General features: G+C 46.5%; 1 protein-coding gene across 1 annotated transcript in view; it reads left to right on the top strand.

The window, feature by feature from the left end:
• Positions 1-1,713: 1,713 nt before the first annotated feature.
• Positions 1,714-20,341, top strand: part of LOC129693700 (uncharacterized) — an 82,980-nt gene continuing 64,352 nt past the window's right edge. Inside the window, exons 1-2 of the mRNA XM_055630482.1 lie at positions 1,714-1,903; positions 8,494-8,947. Coding sequence (XP_055486457.1) covers positions 8,534-8,947 — 414 coding nt within the window. The 5' untranslated portion in view covers positions 1,714-1,903; positions 8,494-8,533. The remainder of the gene's footprint in view (positions 1,904-8,493; positions 8,948-20,341) is intronic.

The following is a 20,341-nucleotide window of genomic DNA, read 5'->3' on the forward strand; positions in this document are numbered from 1 at the left end:
TATCTTTGCTTTAAACTGCAGTTCCTTCCTACACATTCTGTATGCCTCTTTCACTAGCACTGCAGCGCTGCCCGCCACGGAACTCTCCCATTTGCAACACTGTTGGCTGTGGCCGGTGGTGCAATACATTCAACTTCCAGAGAAAACAACATCGGTCTCCATGCAGGCTCCATCGGTCTCCATAAAGATCTTATAGCAGAGCAAGATGGCCTACTCCTACGCAAAACAAGTAGTACGGTCATGGGCAGATTCATGGGCGATTATAGGACCCATTTTAGCAACCAGCCTCCGCCATCTTGTTCCGCCATCTTGCTTCCGGCCAAATATCGGATCTTTGCTTCTGCCTCCGCTCCCGTATCTTCGCTTTGGTCTTTGACTTGGGCGGGGTGAGGGGGGTGCGCAGTCCGGGGCAGCGGGGAGAGGGGGTACACGACCCGGGGTAGTGGGGAGGCCTGAGGCCTAGGCGGGGAGAGGGGGGTGCGTGGCCCAGGGCAGCGGGGAGGCCTGGGGCCTAGTGGGGAGAGGGGGGTGCGCAGACTGGGGCAGCGGGGAGGCCTGAGGCCTAGGCGGGGAGAGGGGGGTGCGCAGCCTGGGGCAGCGGGGAGGCCTGGGGCCTAGCGGGGAGACGGGCTGCACGGCCCGGGGCAGTGGGGAGAGAGGAGGAGAGTAGTGCAAGTGGGGTAGCGGTGGCGCAGGAGGGTTGGGTAGGGCTGGGGGAGGGAGAGAGCAAAGATCTTATAGCGGAGCTCCGCTATAAGATCTTTGGGAGAGAGAGGTGGGGTAGGAGCCAGGGTGCAAGGAGCATGGGGAGAGATTTGGGGTTGGGGGCTGGTGGGTTAAGGGACTACAGCATAGGATACATTGTAGTGTGGGGGGAGGCGAGGGAGTGCCGGGGGGGGGGGCGGGGGGAAGAGTTGAGGGGTGGGATAGGGCCTAGTGTGTGTGAAGTTGCGGGGAGGTTTACAATGTTTATTATTTAATGTCCCTTGTCTAGTCTGAAATAAAGTTCATCATTGGATATAAAAATCAGAAGAAATATAATTGTGTGTGTTATATGATTATATACATCTATATCACATTCATGTATGTGTGTTCTTTCCAGCACAATCTAGTCAGTTGTATGCTCATGGAATAAAACCATCCTTAAGTTATACATCTTTTGTAAATCATGCTCAAAACAAAGTTAATTTTGTGAAATGCTTCATTTAGATAACCCCACCATTACAGGCAGATCTCATTCCACTCTCTGGCTATTGGGAAGACCAGACCCCTTTTTATTTGTGGAGAAACAACTCCATAGAAAATAGAAAATAAGCACAAAAACATTAAGTAACATTGCAGGGCTAGAGCAACTGGAATCTTCATATTGCTATTATTTTCCCAAATACTGCAGTTGTGAACAGTGTGATTACATTAATGTGATTAGATGAATGAATTACAGAGTGCAAGTGTAATACAAAATCCAACTCAAACACAGCATATGAGCCATTTAAAAAGAAATGATATTAAAAACATTTAAAAAATGTTTTTACCAGAGGCAAAATATTTAAAACTTTTATTCTTTAACAAGAATTAACAGAATTATGAACTAACAGAATTATGAATCTAACCCTATAATCGCACACAAAAACTGTTCCCCCGCAACGTTGATTACCCTGCGAGTCGGGTCGGGTAGGTTCCGGTTACTAAAATGGGCGGGGGAAAATGCCCACGATCCCGTCCCTAGAGTACTACACGTCAGCCCATTGCATTTTGCAGGAGTGGCCTATCTTGCTCCGTTATAGGATCTTTGGGCAGAATCAAAAGCTGCCGGTAGCGAGTGAAACCTCGCCACAGATGAAGGCAACTTGAGGGGCGGTTTTGTAACGACTCGTACTGCAACTCGCCTCAACGCCCCACTCAGGTACGGCGCGACCCAACACATGTCAGGATATATAGCGGGTTCCGAAGCTGCAACTTGCAAGCTGTAAACATGGCGTGTACACACGTCTTTACCTAAATACACGCGTTCCCATGAGAAGGAGTCAGTTGCATTAGAAGTAATCAGTTGCATTACATTAAATGCACACGCGAGCTTTGCAGCTTCCAGCGAGAAAAGTTATTTTATTTGCAATAGCCAGTGAGTTCATTCAACCCTCGATAATTTTTTACACGCTCGAAGATCGTCTTTTTTTGCGATCAAACTGCATAAATTGGGCGGCGGGCCAAAGTGAATCTAAAGGCCTCTAACTTGTGAACGACCTTGTGTAAAATGGCGCTTTAAATAGTAACTCGGCCGCACACTGTAAAGTGGTGTTTGAACATGAAGTCTGGGCTCGGACTGACCCGGGGCAGCCCAGGACAAAGTTCTCTGAGAACTGGTAGAAAGCGGATCCCATTGTATAAAACGATCATTATAGCAAGGCTGAATGGATACAGGCGCTGAACTTTTCAGATGACGCTAATTATGTTATTTAGAGAGCTATCTTTACAGAGGCCAATTAACCCACAACCCCGGCTTTCGGATATGGGAGAAACCCCCACGCAATCACAGGGAGAATGTGTAAACATACGGCACCCTAGAGCAGGCTCGAACCCGGGACCGTGGCGCTGTGAGGCAGCAGCTTTATCAGTTGTTCCACTATGCTGCCTCACGGAGCAAAACATATAAACGTGTGTACACAAAAATGCTGGATAATCTCAGCGGGTGCAGCAGCATCTATGGAGCGAAGAAAATAGGCAACGTTTCGGGCCGAAACCCTTCTTCAGACTGATTTGGGGAGGGGGAGAAGAAAGGGAAAAGGAGGAGCCCGAGGGCTGAGGGATGGGAGGAGACAGGAAGAGCTAACAAAATTGGGATCACAGAGAGGGGGCAGTTAGAGAGGAGGTTGTGAAACTGTCTCCGGAGAGAGGAGGAGAACTTCTTCAAAGTAGGCATACCTTGAGATTTCACAGTGGAGTAGACAAAGTGTTTAAGAAGGAACTGCAGATGCTGGAAAATCGAAGGTACACAAATCGAAGGTACACCTTTCTTCTCCCCGCCACCCTCCATCAGCCTAAACGTGTCTTCTCTGTAAACAGGTTACGACACTGTTCTGTTTCAGGCTTTTACATGTTACTCTGACGCAGCAGAGACTGCCGAAAATAGACACAAAAAGCTGGAGTAACTCAGCGGGACAGGCAGCATCTCTGGAGAGAAGGAATGGATGAAGTTTCGGGTCGAGACCCTTCTTCAAACTGCCGAGTTTAAAATTAACTTTCCTGATCAATGTTGTCCTTCACCCAATCACATTCCCCACGTTCCGTCCGCATTCCATCTCCGCGATTTGAAACATGACTGGTTCATGCTTTTTCAGTTCTGTGGAACCCTTTCTTGAATGAGCAGGACCCCCCCCCCCCCCCCCCCCCCCCGCTACACACACACTCTCTATCTGTGTCTCTCTACCCTCTTCTTCCCCCCCCCCTCCCCATCCTCTCCTCTCCCCCATCCTCTCCTCTCCCCATCCTCTCCTCTCCCCATCCTCTCCTCTCCCCATCATCTCCTCTCCCCATCCTCTCCTCTCCGCATCCTCTCTCCTCCCCCTGCTCCACCTCCCACCCTCCTTCTACAGACTTATTCTGTCTCTGGATGAATAATTCTGAAGAAGGTCCCCAACCCCAAACCATCACCTACGCATGTTCTCCAGGGATGTTGTTATCCAGGGATCCAGCCTGTTGCACTCAGTTACTCCAGCACTCTTTGTAAACCAACATCTGCAGTTCTTTGTTTCTAACTGCTGGACATCCTAAAGTGGCCAGGAAACAGCTATGGAGGGAGGAACTGCGCTGCTCCTGTCTCAAGATGGATCTCGACCCGAAACGTCACCCATTCCATTTCTCCGGAGATGCTGTCTGACCCGCTGAGTTACTCCACCTTTTTGTGTCTGTCTTCTGATGTCTCAGACTTTAGTGTCAAACACTGCGCTAGAGGAGGTAAGAGGGCCAGGCAGCGGCTGTAGAAGAAACTGTACAGGTGACGTTTTGGGTTGGATTTTTATTCAGACAGAAAGAGTCCATTTCCTTCCACAAATGCTGCTTGACCTGCTGAGTTCCTCTCGTACTTTGTGCTTTTGCCCAAGATTTTGACGTACAGGATGACCTTTCTGGTCGGCTCCAGCATGAACTGGACAGGCTGTTTATCTGAAATTCCTGAATTTAACATTAACGTCTGAACACTGACATTTCCCAAGTTGAATGTTGCCGTGCTGTTCCACAAATTTATATTGTGTTTGGAAGCATGTGAAAGGCCAAAGATCAAGAATGAGGCGGTGAATTTAATTGACGAGCAATTACTTTAATCACAGTTGTAGGATAACTGAATTGTCAATAATTTGCCAAGTCTAGTATTAGCGTTTAAAACATTTATTCAGGTGCAATGGTTATACGATATTGGAGCAAAGCATTTAAAGATATGCAGACCTAAACTAAAAACTGAACATATCATAACTAACAAAACAAAAATGACTTTGGATTTACAAGTACCGTAACCAGAGAGCAGTCCTGAACTACTCTCTACCTGATTGGAGATGCTCGCACTATCTTTGACCAGACATACTGGCTTTACCTTGCACTAAACATTATTTATTCCCTTATCGTGTATCTATACACTGCGAATGGTTCAATTGTAATCATGTATTGTCTTTCCGCTGGTTTGCACACAACAAAAGCTTTTCACTGTACAGTTTCAGTACACGTGACAATATACTAAACTGAACAACTAAATGACTAAAGACTGAACATAAAGGGCCTGACACCCTTGGCGATTGCCAGCATCATTGACTAACGTATCGGGTCACTGAAAAACTTGCGGCGTGATGACATATGATGCGGTGGTGATGGCGTATGATGTGGCGTGATGACGTATGATGTGGTGGTGATGACATATGATGCGGTGGTGATGACGTACGATGCGGTGGTGATGACATATGATGCGGTGGTGATGACGTACGATATGATGCGGTGGTGGTAATGACGTACGATGTGGCGTGATGACGTGATGCGGTGGTGATGACGTACGATGCGGTGGTGATGACGTACGATGGGGTGGTGATGACGTACGATGCGGTGGTGATGACGTAAGATGCGGTGGTGATGACGTACGATGCGGTGGTGATGACGTATGATGCGATGCGGTGCTAATGACGTATGATGCGGTGGTGATGACGTATGATGCGTGATGACGTATGATGTGGCGTGATGACGTATGATGCGGTGGTGATGTGGCGTGATAACGTATGATGATGCGGGTGGACGTGTGATCACGATATGATGCGGTGGTGATGACGTATGATGTGGCGTGATGACGTATGATGCGGCGTGATGACGTATGATGTGGCGTGATGACGTATGATGTGGCGTGATGACGTATGATGTGGCGTGATGACGTATGATGTGGCGTGATGACGTATGATGTGGCGTGATGACGTATGATGCGGTGGTGATGACGTATGATGTGGCGTGATGACGTATGATGTGGCGTGATGACGTATGATGCGGTGGTGATGCGGCGTGATAACGTATGATGCAGTGTTTTTTCAAGTGTCGCAACATTTTTTTTGTCGCTGCTGGATTTTGAAATGTTCAAAATCTTTTGGCAAAACTGATATGACGTCGGCAGTCACTGAAAAATTCGGTGGTGCTGCGGCGTGATGACGTATGAAACGGTGTTTTTTCAAGTGTCGCAACATTTTTTTTGTCGCTGCTGGATTTTGAAATGTTCAAAATCTTTTGGCGACACTGATATGACGCCGGCAGTCGCTGAAAAATTCGGCAAGTGGGACATGTCCTTAACCAAAAGACGAAAGTCACTGACCATTCGACTAAAATCTTTCACACAGATCGCACTGTGAACACACAGTTGATAAAGCAGCTCCTTTATCTCTACAGGATGATTAGGATGTATCAAGTACCAACCTAAGATGTAGCGCTAAAGGTTCACAGTTCTGTCTAGGTTCTTATCAGTAGTGACCTTGAGATCATAAGCTAGTCCTTGTCTCTGTGTTCTGCAGACTTGTTTTCACGCAGTTGATGGTTTTTTATATATAAACTAATCCCAACAATTCTCTGCAAACCCTTTCAAATCCCTATTGTTCTCTACCCCCTCTATTTTTCCTGCAATTTAAGATAAGGTTTGATTTCTGCAATTTTCCATGAAGGAAGGTCTTCTCTAACATCAATTCTGGATTTCATTCACAACGTTTACTGCCTGATCTGCCCATTTACAGCACTTTTTTAGCAGTTTAGTTTACAGATACAGGGTGGGAACAGGCCCACCGAGTACATGCCGACCAGTGATTACTCCTACACTAGTTCTCCCGTACACACTAGGGACAATTTGCTGAAGCCATTAATCAGCAAACCTGCATGTCTTTGGAATGTGGGAGGAAATTGGAGCACCCGGAGAAAACCCACGCGGGCACAGGGAGAACGTGCAAACTCCATACAAACAGCACACAGAGTGGCGATCAAATTACAGGTCTCTGGCGCTGTAAGGCAGCAACCCTACTGCTGCACCACTATGCCACCCTTTTTGTATTTACGTCTGGTTTCTTGCATGTGCAAACTATGCAGACCAATTGCTGCAGTTATACAAGACATTGCTGAATCATAATTGGAGCAGTATGATAATGTGCAGTAGTTTTGGTCACTCTTGTAAGAATGAAGCCATAACATGTTGTTGAGCTGGAAAGAGTGCACAGGGTGGCACAGATGTGCAGCGGTCGAGTTGCTGCCTTATAGCGCCAGAGACTCCAGTTCGATCTTGACTACGGGTTCCGTCTGCACGTAGTTTGTACAGTATGTTCTCCCTGTGATTGTGTGGGATTTTTCCCAGTGCTCCAGTTTCCTCCCGCATTCCAATGACGTGCAGGTTTGTAGGTTAATTGGCTTCTGTAAATCGACCCTGGTGTGCAGGATAGAACTAGTATATGGACGATTGCTGGTCAGCATGGACTCGGTGGGCCAGAGGGCTTGTTTCATGCTGTATCACTAAACTAGAACATTGATAAGGTTAATGGCAGCATTTGAAGGCCTGAGCTACAGGGAGAGAGTAGGTCGGCTGGGACGTTATTCCTTGCAGTGCAAGAAGCTGAGGGGTGATCTTTTATAGAGGTGTTTAAAATAATGAGGGGAATAGAAATGGTGAATGTACAGTTTTTTGTTTCCCTGGCTAGGGAAATGAAGAAACAGGGACATACCTGTAGGTTTAATGTGAGTGGGGATAGACAATAGCAGCCTGTGGAGAAATATTTTTAACACCGAGGGTGGGACGTTCCAGATGAAGTTATTGAGGTGGGTACAGAAACAACATTTAGGAGGCATTTTGATATGTGCATGGATAGAAAACATTTGGAGGGGTATGGGTCAAATTCAAATAAATGGATCTAGCTTAGATGAGGCAAGTTATTGGGCTTGGACGAGTTGGGGCAAATGGCTTGATAGACACAAAATGCAGGAGTAACTCAGCGGGCCAACCAGCATCCCTGGATAGAAGGAATGGGTGACGCTTTGGTCCCTGAAGAAGGGTCTCGACCCAAACATCACCCATTTTTTAAATCCAGAAATGGGCTTGTCCAGCCGAGTTACTCCAGCATTTTGTGTCTATCTTTGGTGTACACCAGCATCTGCATTTCCTTCCTACATGTGGAGTGTTTCCATGCCATATGATGCTGACTCTCTGATGCAGTGGAAATTAATTTACTTGAAATTTGTGGGAACCGAGTATATTATGCCACGGGGAAAACCAGAAGCTTGAATTTTGTGGGAATTGGTTTATTGTTCCAAGTTTTGAACAGGTTAATGGATCGGGGAAGTGACTGAAGTGTCCATGAGCAAAATGTTTAGGAGCACCAACCACTGTTCTATGAGTATTAAAGTTGACATGGAAAACGACAGGGCAAGCCCACATGCTAAAATTCTGAATTGGAGCAAAGCCAACTTTAATGGTATTAGACAGGAACTTACTAGAGCAAGTTCTAGAGTAGATGGATCTAGGAGTGCTGTGTGGCACTGTGAGCTGCAAGGAGGCTGCTATGTGTCTGCAGGGCGAATTTTGTGTCTATCCTTTAATCTCTCTGTCTGATTTAGCAGAATCTCCATGAGTTAGCTTCACGCCATGGCGGAAGCTGGTTACGGAAATGGCGCTGAAGATTACCCATCACATACTACGACGTTTTTTGCGGAGTAAACCACCTTGCTCCGGTCTAAGATCTTTGGACAGAATGTACAATCTCTGCACAGATTACACACGTAGAATCGAACCCGGGTCTCTTGTGCTGTAAGCAGCAACTCTATCGCTGCGTCACTGTGCCGCCACTCCCTTCATGTTGGAGCTTTGGCCTAAGTTGAATGCTCTGATCTCCAGAGGAACATTTGTACTGGGAGCAAATAGGACATGTACACCACAGGTTCCACCTAATCAACAATGAAACAATGCAGGAAGACACTACATTTACATGTTTATGTTTTATTCCACAGATTTTGACGGAGGTTTGCTGAGAAGTCTGGACCTTGAATAATGGCCTCCCTACCACCCCTTGGTCGACTCTTCAGCGAGGTGACCTGCTCCATCTGCCTGGATTTCTTCCAGGAGCCAGTGGCCCTGGAGTGCGACCACAACTTCTGCCGGCTGTGTATCTCACGGAGCTGGGAGAAGGGTGACGCCTTCTACTCCTGCCCCGAGTGCAGGGAGGTGTTCAAGGAGAAGAGGTTGAAGCCCAACCGCATGCTGGCTAACATTGTGGAGGGCGTGAGGGAGCTGAAGCTGGAGCCCCGCCAGGGACAGTCAGCCTTCTACTGCCAGCGGCATGAGGAGAGGCACAAGCTCTTCTGTCTGGAGTGCCAGGGTGTCATCTGTGTGGTTTGCTCTTGTTCCAGTGAGCACCAAGGCCATGTCATCATCCCCATCGAGGAGGCTTACATCCTATACAAAGTAAGTGTCTTCAAATCGTCATACAGCATGGAGACAGGCCCTTTGGTCCTACATCTGAAGAAGGGTCTCAATCCGAAACGTCCTCCATTCCTTCTCTCTAGTGATGCTGCCTGGCCTGCTGAGTTACTCCAGTTGTTAATGTTTCCCCTTTGTCCAATGTATCCACGCCAACCCAGATAACCCATCCAAGCTCGTCTCATTTGCCCATGTTTTGTATCCCTCAAAACCTGTCCAACCATCTTTTAAATTGAGTTTTAGGTTTAGGATTATTATTGTCACAAGTACCCAGCTACAGTGAAAAATATTGTTTTACATGCTGCCCAATCAAAATCAGATTTACGTTAGATGTTAGCGATATAGCACGGAAACAGACCCTTTGGCCCATCAAGTCTGTGCCATCCAGCCATCACCCCGTACACTAACACTATCCTACACACCAAGGATAATTTTATAACTTACCAAAGCCAATTAACCTACTAACCTGTACGTCTTTGGCGTGTGGGAGGAAACTCACGCAGTCACAGGGAGAATGTACAAATTGTGTACAGACAGCATCCGTAGTCAAGGTCAAACCTGGGTCTCTGGGTCTGTAAAGCTGCAACCCTATCTCTATGCCATTATGCTGCCTACATAATACTCCACATAAATACAATCAAGTCAAACTCGGGTATAATAAGTGGAGCGAAGGGAAAGATCCAGAGTGCAGAGTATAGTTTTCCACATTGTAGCGCAACAGTTTCAGAGACAAAGTCCAAGGTCTCCAATGAGGAGGAGCAGAATCAAACTGTACCCTGGTTTATGGAAGGGCCATTGAGAAGCCGGATACCATATGGGAATAAACTTTGCTGAGACTGGTCGTGTGTACTTTCAAGCTTCCGTATCTTCGACCCAACGAGGAGAAGAAGGAAAGAGGGGGGTGCAAAATTCTTTGATTATGTTGTCTGCTTTCCCTAGGCAGCGTGATGCGTAGATGGAGTCACTAGTAGGGAGCTTAGTCATAATTTCTTTAGCAAGAGGGTGATGAATCTGTGGAATTTATGGCCACAGACAGCTGTGGATGCCGTCATTGGGTATTTTTAAAGCAGAGTTTGATAGATTCTTGATTGCCAAGTGTGTCAAAGGTTACAGGCAGGAGAATGAGGTTGAGAGGGAAAAATAGATCAGCCATGATTGACTGGCAGAGTAGATTTGATGGACTCAACAACCTAATTCTGCTCCCATGTCTTATGGTTTGTGTGATGGAGCAGCACAGAAACAGGCCCTTCACACAACTCTTTACAATTACTTGTAGTTATGGGCAGAGCTCTCCCCAAACCAGGCTGTATGATTTATTTATGGAACGGTAGTTCCCCTCTTCCATTATAGATGAGGCTCCCACCAGGGTCTCCTCGATATCCCACAGCTCGGCTCTTGCTTCACCTCCGCCCCCGCTTGTAACAAGGACAGAGTCCCCCTCGTCCTCACCTTCCACCTCATCAGCCGTCGCATACTGCATATAATCCTCCAACATTTTCACCACCTCCAACGGGATCCTTCTACTGGCCACATCTTCCCATCTCAACCCCATTCTGCTTTCCGCAGAGACCGTTCCCTCCGCAACTGTCTACTCAACTTGCCTCTTCCCACCCAAACCACCACCACCCCAAGTACTGTTCCCTGCAGCTGCAGCAGATGCAACACTTGTCCCTTTACCTCCCCCCTTGACTCCGTCCAAGGACCTTGATCGTCTTTTCAGGTGAGGCAAAGGTTCACTTGCACCTCCTCCAATCACATACTATATCCGCTGTTCGCGGTGTCAACTCCTGTATATTGGCGAGACCAAGTGCAGGCTCGGCGATCGTTTCGCTGAACACCTCTGCTCAGTCTGCCTAAACCTACCTGATCTCCTGGTTGCTGAGCACTTTAACTTCCTCTCCCATTCCCAATCTGACCTTTCTGTCCTGGGCCTCCTTCATTGTCAGAGTGAGTGAGGCCCGGCGCAAATTGGAGGAACAGCATCTCGTATTTCACTTGGGTAGTTTACACCCCAGCAGTATGAACATTGGCATCACTAACTTCAAGTAGCCCTTGCTTTCCCTCTCTCCCCATTCCCTACCCCTTCCCATTTGTTACTGTCTCCGTTTTATCTCTGTACCACCCACTCCGCTGATATCAGTCTGAAGAAGGGTCTCAACGCGAACATCACCCATTCCTTCTCGCCAGAGAGCGTGTCCCACTGAGTAACTCCAGCACTATGTGTCTACCTTCAGTATGATTTCTATGTCCCTGCCTCAACTCCTTCCTCTGATACCTTGTCCATATACCCACCACTCAGTGACTGATTCGGGTTCCTATTAAAATTCTCCCCTCTCACCTGAAACCTATGTCTTCCGGTTCTTGATTCCCCTAATCTGGATGAAGTACTATCATCCAAACCATCTATTCCATGTTGTGCTGTGGTCGTGAAGGGAGTGGTGACGGGGTGATTGTGGTTCATTGAGTGTTGGGGGTGGGGTTGGGGGGGCGAGGGATTATATACATTCATGCAGGGGTGGAAAACCCGGGGGGGGGCATGTTTTGAGAGGGGGGGACATCCCCCCCCCCCCCCCCTGTTTTGAGGGGGGGGGGACGATCCCCCCCATTTTTTGTAATCTGGATTTTAAAACCCGGTGAAATCTCCGCTTTCCGCGAGACAGTGGGAGTGGGACTGATGATCGAGGGCGACGATTGGAGGAGAGAGACGTCGGTCAGCAGGCAATGGGGGCGGGACATGATTCAGCGAGATGATTGGAGGAGGGGGGGGTGGGACTGAGGATAGAGCGCGGTGATTGGAGGAAGAAGATGTGGCACAGACCTGCGCCTCATCCGCAGCCAGGATCGATCCCGGCCGGGTCTCTGGTGCTGTCCTGTCCCCTCCCAAATACCCCCCCCCAGAGAGGTCGGCAACAAAGATCCTCCGCTATAGGATCTTTGGTTGGCAGTCAGACGGGCCAGCGCAGAGAACCAGCTAACTCTGCCTGTCCCGCAGGTGAGCCTACAGCCTTCCTGGACTTGCAGGAAATATGGCCCAGCATGGAGAAGCAGCGCTGGTATCCCGTCAGTCCAGACAGGGCTATAGTTAACCCGGTGTGACAGGCAGAGTTGAGCTGCATTTAGCGCTGGATTGAACCTCCTCGTGCACGCGCGTGTGTGTGTGAGTGTGCGTGTGCGCATGTGCGCGTGGCCGGCAAAAAATTGTGTCCCCCGGTCCCCTCCATGTTTTGATAGCAAGTTCTGCTCTTGTATTCATGCAGCACAGAAACAGGCCCTTTAACCCAATTCATCAATTGCTGTCCAAGATGCCCCATCCAAGCTAGTCCAATTTGCCTGTATTAGGTCCATGTCCAGCTGAACCTTTCCTGTCCATGTACCTGCCCAAGTATCCTTTAAATGTTGTTATTGTACCTGCTGTAACTACCTCCTCTGGCAATTTATTCCATACACCCACCACCCTCTGAGTGAAAAAATGTTGCCCTTCATGTTCATATTAATTCTTTTCCCTCCTCATCTTAAACTTATGATCTCTGGTTCTTGATTCCCCTTTCATGGGTAAAAGACTCCGTGATTTCTCACTATTAATTTCTCATGAATTTAAACACCTCTGTAAGATCACTCATAACCTTAGCTTCCTGCACTCTGGAAAATAAAGTGCCTGCTTGCCCAATATTTCCCTATAGCTCAGACTCTCGCATCCTGGCAACCTCCTCGTAAATATCCTCTGCACACTTTCCAGATTATTAGTCATGGCTGATCATCCACAATCAGTACCCCGTTCCTGCCTTCTCCTCATAATCCATGACTCCGCTATCTTTAAGAGCTCTATCTAACTCTCTCTTGAAAGCATCCAGAGAATTGACCCCCACTTGCATCTGAGGCAGAGAATTCCACAGATTCACAACTCTCTGGGTGAAAAAGTTTTTTCTCATCTCTGTTCTAAATGGCCTACTCCTTCATTTTAAACTGTGGCCACTGGTTCTGCACTCACCGAACGTCAGTTTTCCTGCATCTTCCCTGTCCAATCCCTTAATAATCTCACAGTGTATGGTTCAATAAGATCTCCTCTTATCTTTCTAAATTCCAGTGTATACAGCCACTCCATTCTTTCAACATATGACAGCCCAGCCATTCCAGGAATTAACCTCGTGAACCTACGCTGCACTTACTCAATAGAAAGAATGTAATTGCTCAAATTTGGAGACTAAAACCTTACACAATACTCCAGGTATGGTTTCAGCAGGAGAGTTGTGAATCTGTGGAATTCTCTGCCACAAAAGGCAGTGGAGGCCAATTCACTGGATGTTTTCAAGAGGGAGTTAAATTTAGCTCTTCGGGCTAAAGGAATCAAAGGATATGGGGGAAAAGCAGGAATGGGGTACTGATTTTAGATGATTAGCGATGATCATATTGCATTGCGGTACTGGCTCAAAGGGCCGAATGGCCTACTCCTGCATATATTTTTCTATGTTATTCCAGCATTTTGTATCTATTTTCTAATACCATCAAAGTTGGTCTTGCCCCAATTCAGAACTTTGACTTGAAGACCAGCCCTGCTCTCATCCATAACCATAAAGCTAATTTAATTGTGGGCCCTCCGACATTTCACTCACTTGCTCGTCCAAATTTCCTAAGAGTAGGTCAAGCTTCTCCCTCTGCATTGTAGGAGCCTCTACATATTGGCTAAGGAGACTTCCTTGAACACATTTGACAAATTCCCTCCCGTCTAAGCCCTTGATGCTGTGGCATTCCTCGTCAATATTGGGAAGGTTAAAATCCCCCTACTCTGACATCCGTATTATTCTCGCAACTGCCTGAAATCTCCTGGCATATTAGCTCCTAATCATGTTGGCTATTTGGCAGCTTGTAGCACACTCTCAACAAGATGATCATCCCCTTTTTATTTCTCAGCTCCACCCAGAGGGAGTTAGATGTGGCCCTTGTGGCTAAGGGGATCAGGGGGTATGGAGAGAAGGCAGGTACGGGATACTGAGTTGGATGATCAGCCATGATCATATTGAATGGCGGTGCAGGCTCGAAGGGCCGAATGGCCTACTCCTGCACCTAATTTCTATGTTTCTATACTGGCTCACTGGACGAATCATTATTAACTTCACCCCAAATAATTGCCATTAGGTTCTCCTTAATCAGTAAAGCAACTGCCCCTTCTCTTTTACCAACACCTCTATCTCGCCTTCAGCATCTGTACCCTGAAACGTTAATGTGTCGGAAGGAATTGAGACACAAAAGCTGGAGTAACTCAGCGGGTCAGACAGCATCTCTTGAGAAAAGGAATAGGTGACGTTTCGGGTCGAGGCCCTTCTTCAGACCTGCTGAGATGCTGGTTTACACCAACGATAGACACAAAATGCTGGAATAACTCGGGGTCAGGTAGCATCCCTGGAGAAAAGGAATTGTAATTAAATAAAGTAATTCAGGTCTGAAGAAGGGTCTCGACCAGAAACATCATCTATTCTATTTCTCCAGAGATGCTGCCTGACCTGCTGAGTTACTCCAGCATTGTGTGTTTGTCCCTGAAACATTAAGCTGCCAGTCCTGTCCCTCCCTTAACTAGGCTTCTGTAATGGCTATAACATTCCAGTCTCACGTACCTACCTATCCATGCCCTGTTTTCATCCGCCTAACCCATCAGGCCTTTTGCATTGTAATAGATGCTAATGAATCCAACAGTACTTGCTCACTCCCAGCTTTGCTCCTGCATACAGACCTTGCTTTCATCAACCTCTGGCCTCTGTCCTGCATCACTCCCGCTTTGGATCACATCCCCCTGCCAATCTAGTTAAAAACCAACACGAGTAGCAGTAGTAAACATACTTGGCAGGATATTGGTTCCCCTCTAGTTCAGCTGCAACCCATCCCTCTTCCACAGTCACCTCTGCCCCAGCACAGATCCCAATGGTCCAAGAATCTGAATCCCTGCCCCCTGCACTAACTCCTCAGCTGCTCATTCACGTCCTATCATCCTGTTCTTGCCCTCACTAGCACGTGGCACTGGTAGCAGACCACAGATTATTACACTGGAGGTCCTGCACTTTAGCCTTTTGCCTAACTCCCTGTATTCACTCCGCAAAACCTCATCCCTTTTCCTACCTAGGAGGGAGGCAGCAATGGAACAAGCTGGTGGAAGGAAGAGGTGGGGTTGTGATTTGATACAAGGAAACTTCAAAAGGGATATTGACTGTGGGCAAGAACGTTGAAAAAATATAGTACATGTTCCGGCCCTTCAGCCCACAATGTCTATGCCGAACAGTATGGCAAGTTAAACTAGTCTCCTCTGCCTGAACCTGATCCATATTCCTCCATTCCCTGCATGTGCCTTTCTAAATGCCACTTAGCCACTATCATATCAGTCCCCACCCTTACCCCTGTCAGATATCCACCACCTCTGTGTAAACAAAAACATTTACCCCACATATTTCCTTTAATATTTCTGCCTCTGACCTTGAAGCTCTGCCCTCTCGTCTTGGACATTTCCACCCTTTGGAAAAGGTTTTGAATGTCTGCCCTATTTATGCCTCTTATAATTTTATATACTTCTATCAGATCTCAACCCCCAACATCTAGAAAATGCTATCCACGTTTGTAACATGGCTGATGGGATACAATGTGGTGGAAAATAATATTGGCAAATAACTTGATAAAGTGCGGATTGATAATTGATATTCCTGGGTCACAGAAATCTAACTGGCAATAACATCTAGTGATTTGTCTGAAGAATGATTAAATTAAATTATACTTTATTGTCACACGCACCTGGGAACAGTGAATTGTTATGTTTTGGATACAACCTGGTAAAATCATACTGCAGACCAAAGATTATAGAGGAGCTCTATAATCTTTGCTGCAGACCTGACCAAGGAAGTACACAACGTTACTGGCACCGACAACGTTACAAAACGTCACCGAACAATCCTATCTTCTGCTTGCCGCTGCACTTGGCAACAGGCGCCCCCCCCACCCCCCTCGCCAGGTCCCAAACAGAACGTTGATGGTCCATTTCCTTCCACAGATGCTGCCTGACCTGCTCAGTTTTCCAGCACAGTAACAGACCCACCCTCACCAGCATTGTTCCCCCTATGTTATACAAGCCTGTATCCATTGCTTTGTTGTGCAAAGGCACACCTGTCCCCCGGTGTTACTGTAATACGAATGTACCTTCCAGTCGTGGGGCTGGAAACTGGAAGTATCCTGAGCTAATTCTGCTACCACCATCATCTATTGCGACAAGTGATGGCGCCGGAAGCTTGCATCATTTTCAGGACGGATGATGACAGCGAGGCCAACATTTGTAACAAGATGGGCTGAAAAGATGGAGTAGACCCTCCAGTAAAGTACTCCTGAGTTTGGAGCTGTGTGTGGACCTGGTTCTGGACTTGGCTGAGAAGATCGGTGCGGTTATGTCATAAGTGATATGAGCAAAATTAGGCCGCTTAGCCCATTTAATCAACTCCACCATTCAATCATGGCTGATCTATCTGTCCTTCCTAACCCCATTATCCTGTCTTCTCCCCATAACCCCTGACACTTGTACGAATCAAGAATCTATCTATCTCTGCCTTAAAAATATCCATTGACTTGGCCGCCACAGCCTTCTGTGACAAAGAATTCCACAGATTCACCACCCTCTTTCTAAAGAAATTCCTCCTCATCTCCTTCCTTAATGAATGTCCTTTAATACTGAGACTGTGACCTCTGGGGGGAGGGGGAGGGGGATGGAGTGGGAACTACAAATCGCTTGTTGCCAAGATATGACTGCAAGTAAACCTGGGTGTAAACAATACAACTTGGTTGGTCAGACAATCTGAAAACTGCTCTAATAGAGGAGAGAGATTCCCATTTATGGGGAAGTGGCAGAGTGTCTGCATATTCTATGCTGGTTGGAGTTCAACAAATCATAAAATGAACACAATCTCGAATAATGACAGGGTACAAATAGGAAGAAAAGGGAAGTAATAGCTGGGGATTGCCAGAATGTAGAGCTGGTTTTTAAAAAATCTCACAAAGTGCTGGAGTAACTCAGTAGGTCAGGCACCATCTCTGGAGAACCAAGATAGAAACGTTGTCAGTGTCAGATACGTGGTACATCTTTGTGTACTGCCAAGGTGAAGTATGTTGTAGGGTTTTACCAGATTTATGTTTTAGTTTAGTTCAGAGGTACAGCGCGGAAACAGGCCCTTCAGCCCACCAGGTCCACGTTGATCAGCGATCCTTGCATATCAACACTCTCCGATACACACTAGGGACAATTTTCACATTTACCAAGCCATTTTACCTTCCTACCGGTACGTCTTTGGAGTGTGGGAGGAAACCGAAGATCTCGGAAAAAATCCACGCAGGTCACAGGGAGAACGTACAAAGTCTGTGCAGGCAGCACCTGTAGTCGGGATCTGTTATATTCCGGACAGCAGAATAAACAATAACTTGCACGCAGGCTGGCTGGATCACAAGAGAGTTTTATTACCCAACATTCCATACTTATATACAAGACCAACTCATTAGCATATAATGAATATGCATGAATACATTACACTGCTCTCCCTTTTTTAAGTATTAAATCTAAGTACACAGTTACAATTTTCTTGTTATGATACTTGATTTAAACCAGTGTTCATTCAATTTTAAATGATAACACAATATATTTATTTTACATATTTACACATATTCATTCTACCTATAGTGAGTTACTCAACTTAAAAACCTAATCTGACTACTGGTTTACGGATCCTGCCTGATCGTCTAACAGTAACAGGTGTAACAGGGTCATCAACTCGGTCAAAGACGCTCTTTGGTCTGCCCGAGCGTTGCTCACCACCCAGCAGGGCGAGCTGTCCGTCAGGGAATGTTGCCGACTGGCCCACTGCAGACTGCAGGAGTACGTGCTAAGGGACTCGCTGAAGCTTGGTGCAGCCAACGCCAAGGCGCGGTGGGGGAGGGCCACAGTCTAGGGTCCTTCTGCTGCTGGACATAGGGGGCACGGTATGGTGGAGACGCCCCTCAAATTAAATTAAGGGAAGGTATCCCACGCCAGGGGGCCACATGAGTGGCACGGGTGGGGGACATTATTTGTGGAAGTGAAAATGTCAAATGGAATTTTCGCACTGTAAACACTGTATATATTTATTACTTAGACAGGGGCCACAGAGTGGCACGGGTGGGGGACTGTTTGGTGAAATTTGAAAAATGTAAAAAATTGTACTGAAAAAACTTGTATAGTCTCCGAAAATGTCGGATGAATTTGTTTGTTTGAATGGTTCAGGAATTGTATATATTTATCAATGAATAAAGTCTATTTTGAAATTTTAAAAAAAAAAAGGTTTTGGTGTTGACTCAACTATAGACTTGTTTGGCTCAGTTTTAGTACTCTGACATTGACCAGAAGAATCTGTTTCTTTGTCTGTACTGACTGAACTTTGTGTTTCAATCACAGTTGGCTCTTCCAACTCACTTTCCGATAAAGACTCAGGGATTAGGACTTCATGTTCAGTTTTTGGTTCATCTTTGGCTGGAATCCTTTGATCAACATGAACACTTTTGATCCTATCTCCAACTTCAACTAAGTATCTTTTTGTTCCACACATTTCCGTTATTTTCCCAACATCCCATTTGTCTCGACTGGACTTGTTGGGAGGACTGAGAACACGAACCTGCTCATCTGGCTTGAAGTACCTCTCCTTCTTGTGGGAGTCAAAATGGCATTTCTGACTTAAATGTTTTTGTTCAACTCTCAAAGTCTAATTGGGTTGAACTAGACTCTAGCGTATCTTTAGCCTTCTCTTCATCAGCAGTTCTGCAGGTGAATAACCTATTGTTGTGTGTGGTGTGGTTCTGTACTTCAGCAAGAAACTAGCCAAACGATGTTTCATGCTGAGCTTTGAACTACCCTGCAAAACCTGTTTCTTGAGAGCATCTTTGACAACTATAACAGACCTTTTCGCTGCCCCATTGGAGGCTGGGTTGTATGGGGGAACAAGTGTGCGTTTTACACCATTCCGCTGCAGGAACTCTTGTGACTGTTCTGAACGAAACTGAGGCCCGTTGTCAGAAACAAATTCTTCCGGTAAACCATGGCATGCAAAAATTGATCTCAACTCATCTATGGTACGCTCAGTAGTAATGCTTGACCCCATATGTTTAACATCAATCCATTTGGAATGACTATCTACCAGCACCAGAAAGTGATCATTAACCTTTTCGCAAAAATCTACATGAACTCTCTGAAAAGGTCTACTTGGCCATGACCAGGGTTGCAGTGGTGTTTTTGGTGGTTTAATCCGGCAATTTTGGCAGACGCTACATTTGCTCACCAGTGACTCAATGTCATTGCCAATACCAGGCCAATACACAAAACTTCTGGCAATTGCCTTCATACTTACTATGCCAGTATGCTCGGCATGAAGTTCGTTCATAATTTTGTTTCTAAAAGACTCTGGTACAACCACTCTGTAACCCCACTTAATGCATCCCTGCTCACTTGATAATTCATGGTGTCGATTATGGAAAGGCTTCAGCTCTGAGTCCAGAACTCAGTTCAATCCACTATCGATTTCAGTCCAACCATTCAATGTCTGTTCATAAACCCACTTCAGCACAGTGTCTTTCTTTGTTCCTGCTGCAATTTCTGTTGCAGTCACTGGAAAGTCTTCATCTACAACTTGCAGTGTGTGGATTGAGTTCTCATTTCCCACGTCAGAGTTCTCATGGGGCAACCGGGACAACGCATCTGCAACTGCGTTGCACTTGGAGCTTCTGTACTCCACCTTGTAGTCATACTGGGACAGCAAAATTGCCCAGCGCTGCATCCTTGATGCCGCCATGGAAGGTATAGCTGACTTGGGATCAAGTATCACTAATAGTGGCTTGTGATCAGTCACTAGGGTGAATGTTCTGCCGAGAGGAAACTGATGGAATTTCTTGATTCCGAACACAATGCTTAGTGCTTCCTTTTCTATCTGCGCATAGTTGCGTTCACTCGATGACAGGGTGCGGGATGCAAAAGCAATAGGCTTTTCCTGTCCGTCATTCATTACATGGGAAATCACTGCACCTACACCATAACTTGAAGCATCTCAAGCAAGTTTCATCTCGCGTGTCGTATCATAGTGAACAAGTTTGTCACTTGTCAAGTTTTCCTTGCAGATGTCAAATGCACGTTGCTGTTCCTTTCCCCACGTCCATTTCACTTCTTTTTGTAGCAGATGATGAAGTGGCTTTAGCACAGTTGCTAAATCTGGAAGGAATCGTGCATAGAATTGCACCATCCCAAGGAATGATCGTAGCTCTGACACATTGACGCATTTTAGAGCATTCACTATTGCTTCAACTTTCGCTCTCACAGGGCGAAGTCCGTTGGCGTGTACCTTG

This window comes from Leucoraja erinacea, unplaced genomic scaffold (genome assembly GCF_028641065.1).
Source record: "Leucoraja erinacea ecotype New England unplaced genomic scaffold, Leri_hhj_1 Leri_396S, whole genome shotgun sequence".
Taxonomy (NCBI): domain Eukaryota; kingdom Metazoa; phylum Chordata; class Chondrichthyes; order Rajiformes; family Rajidae; genus Leucoraja; species Leucoraja erinaceus.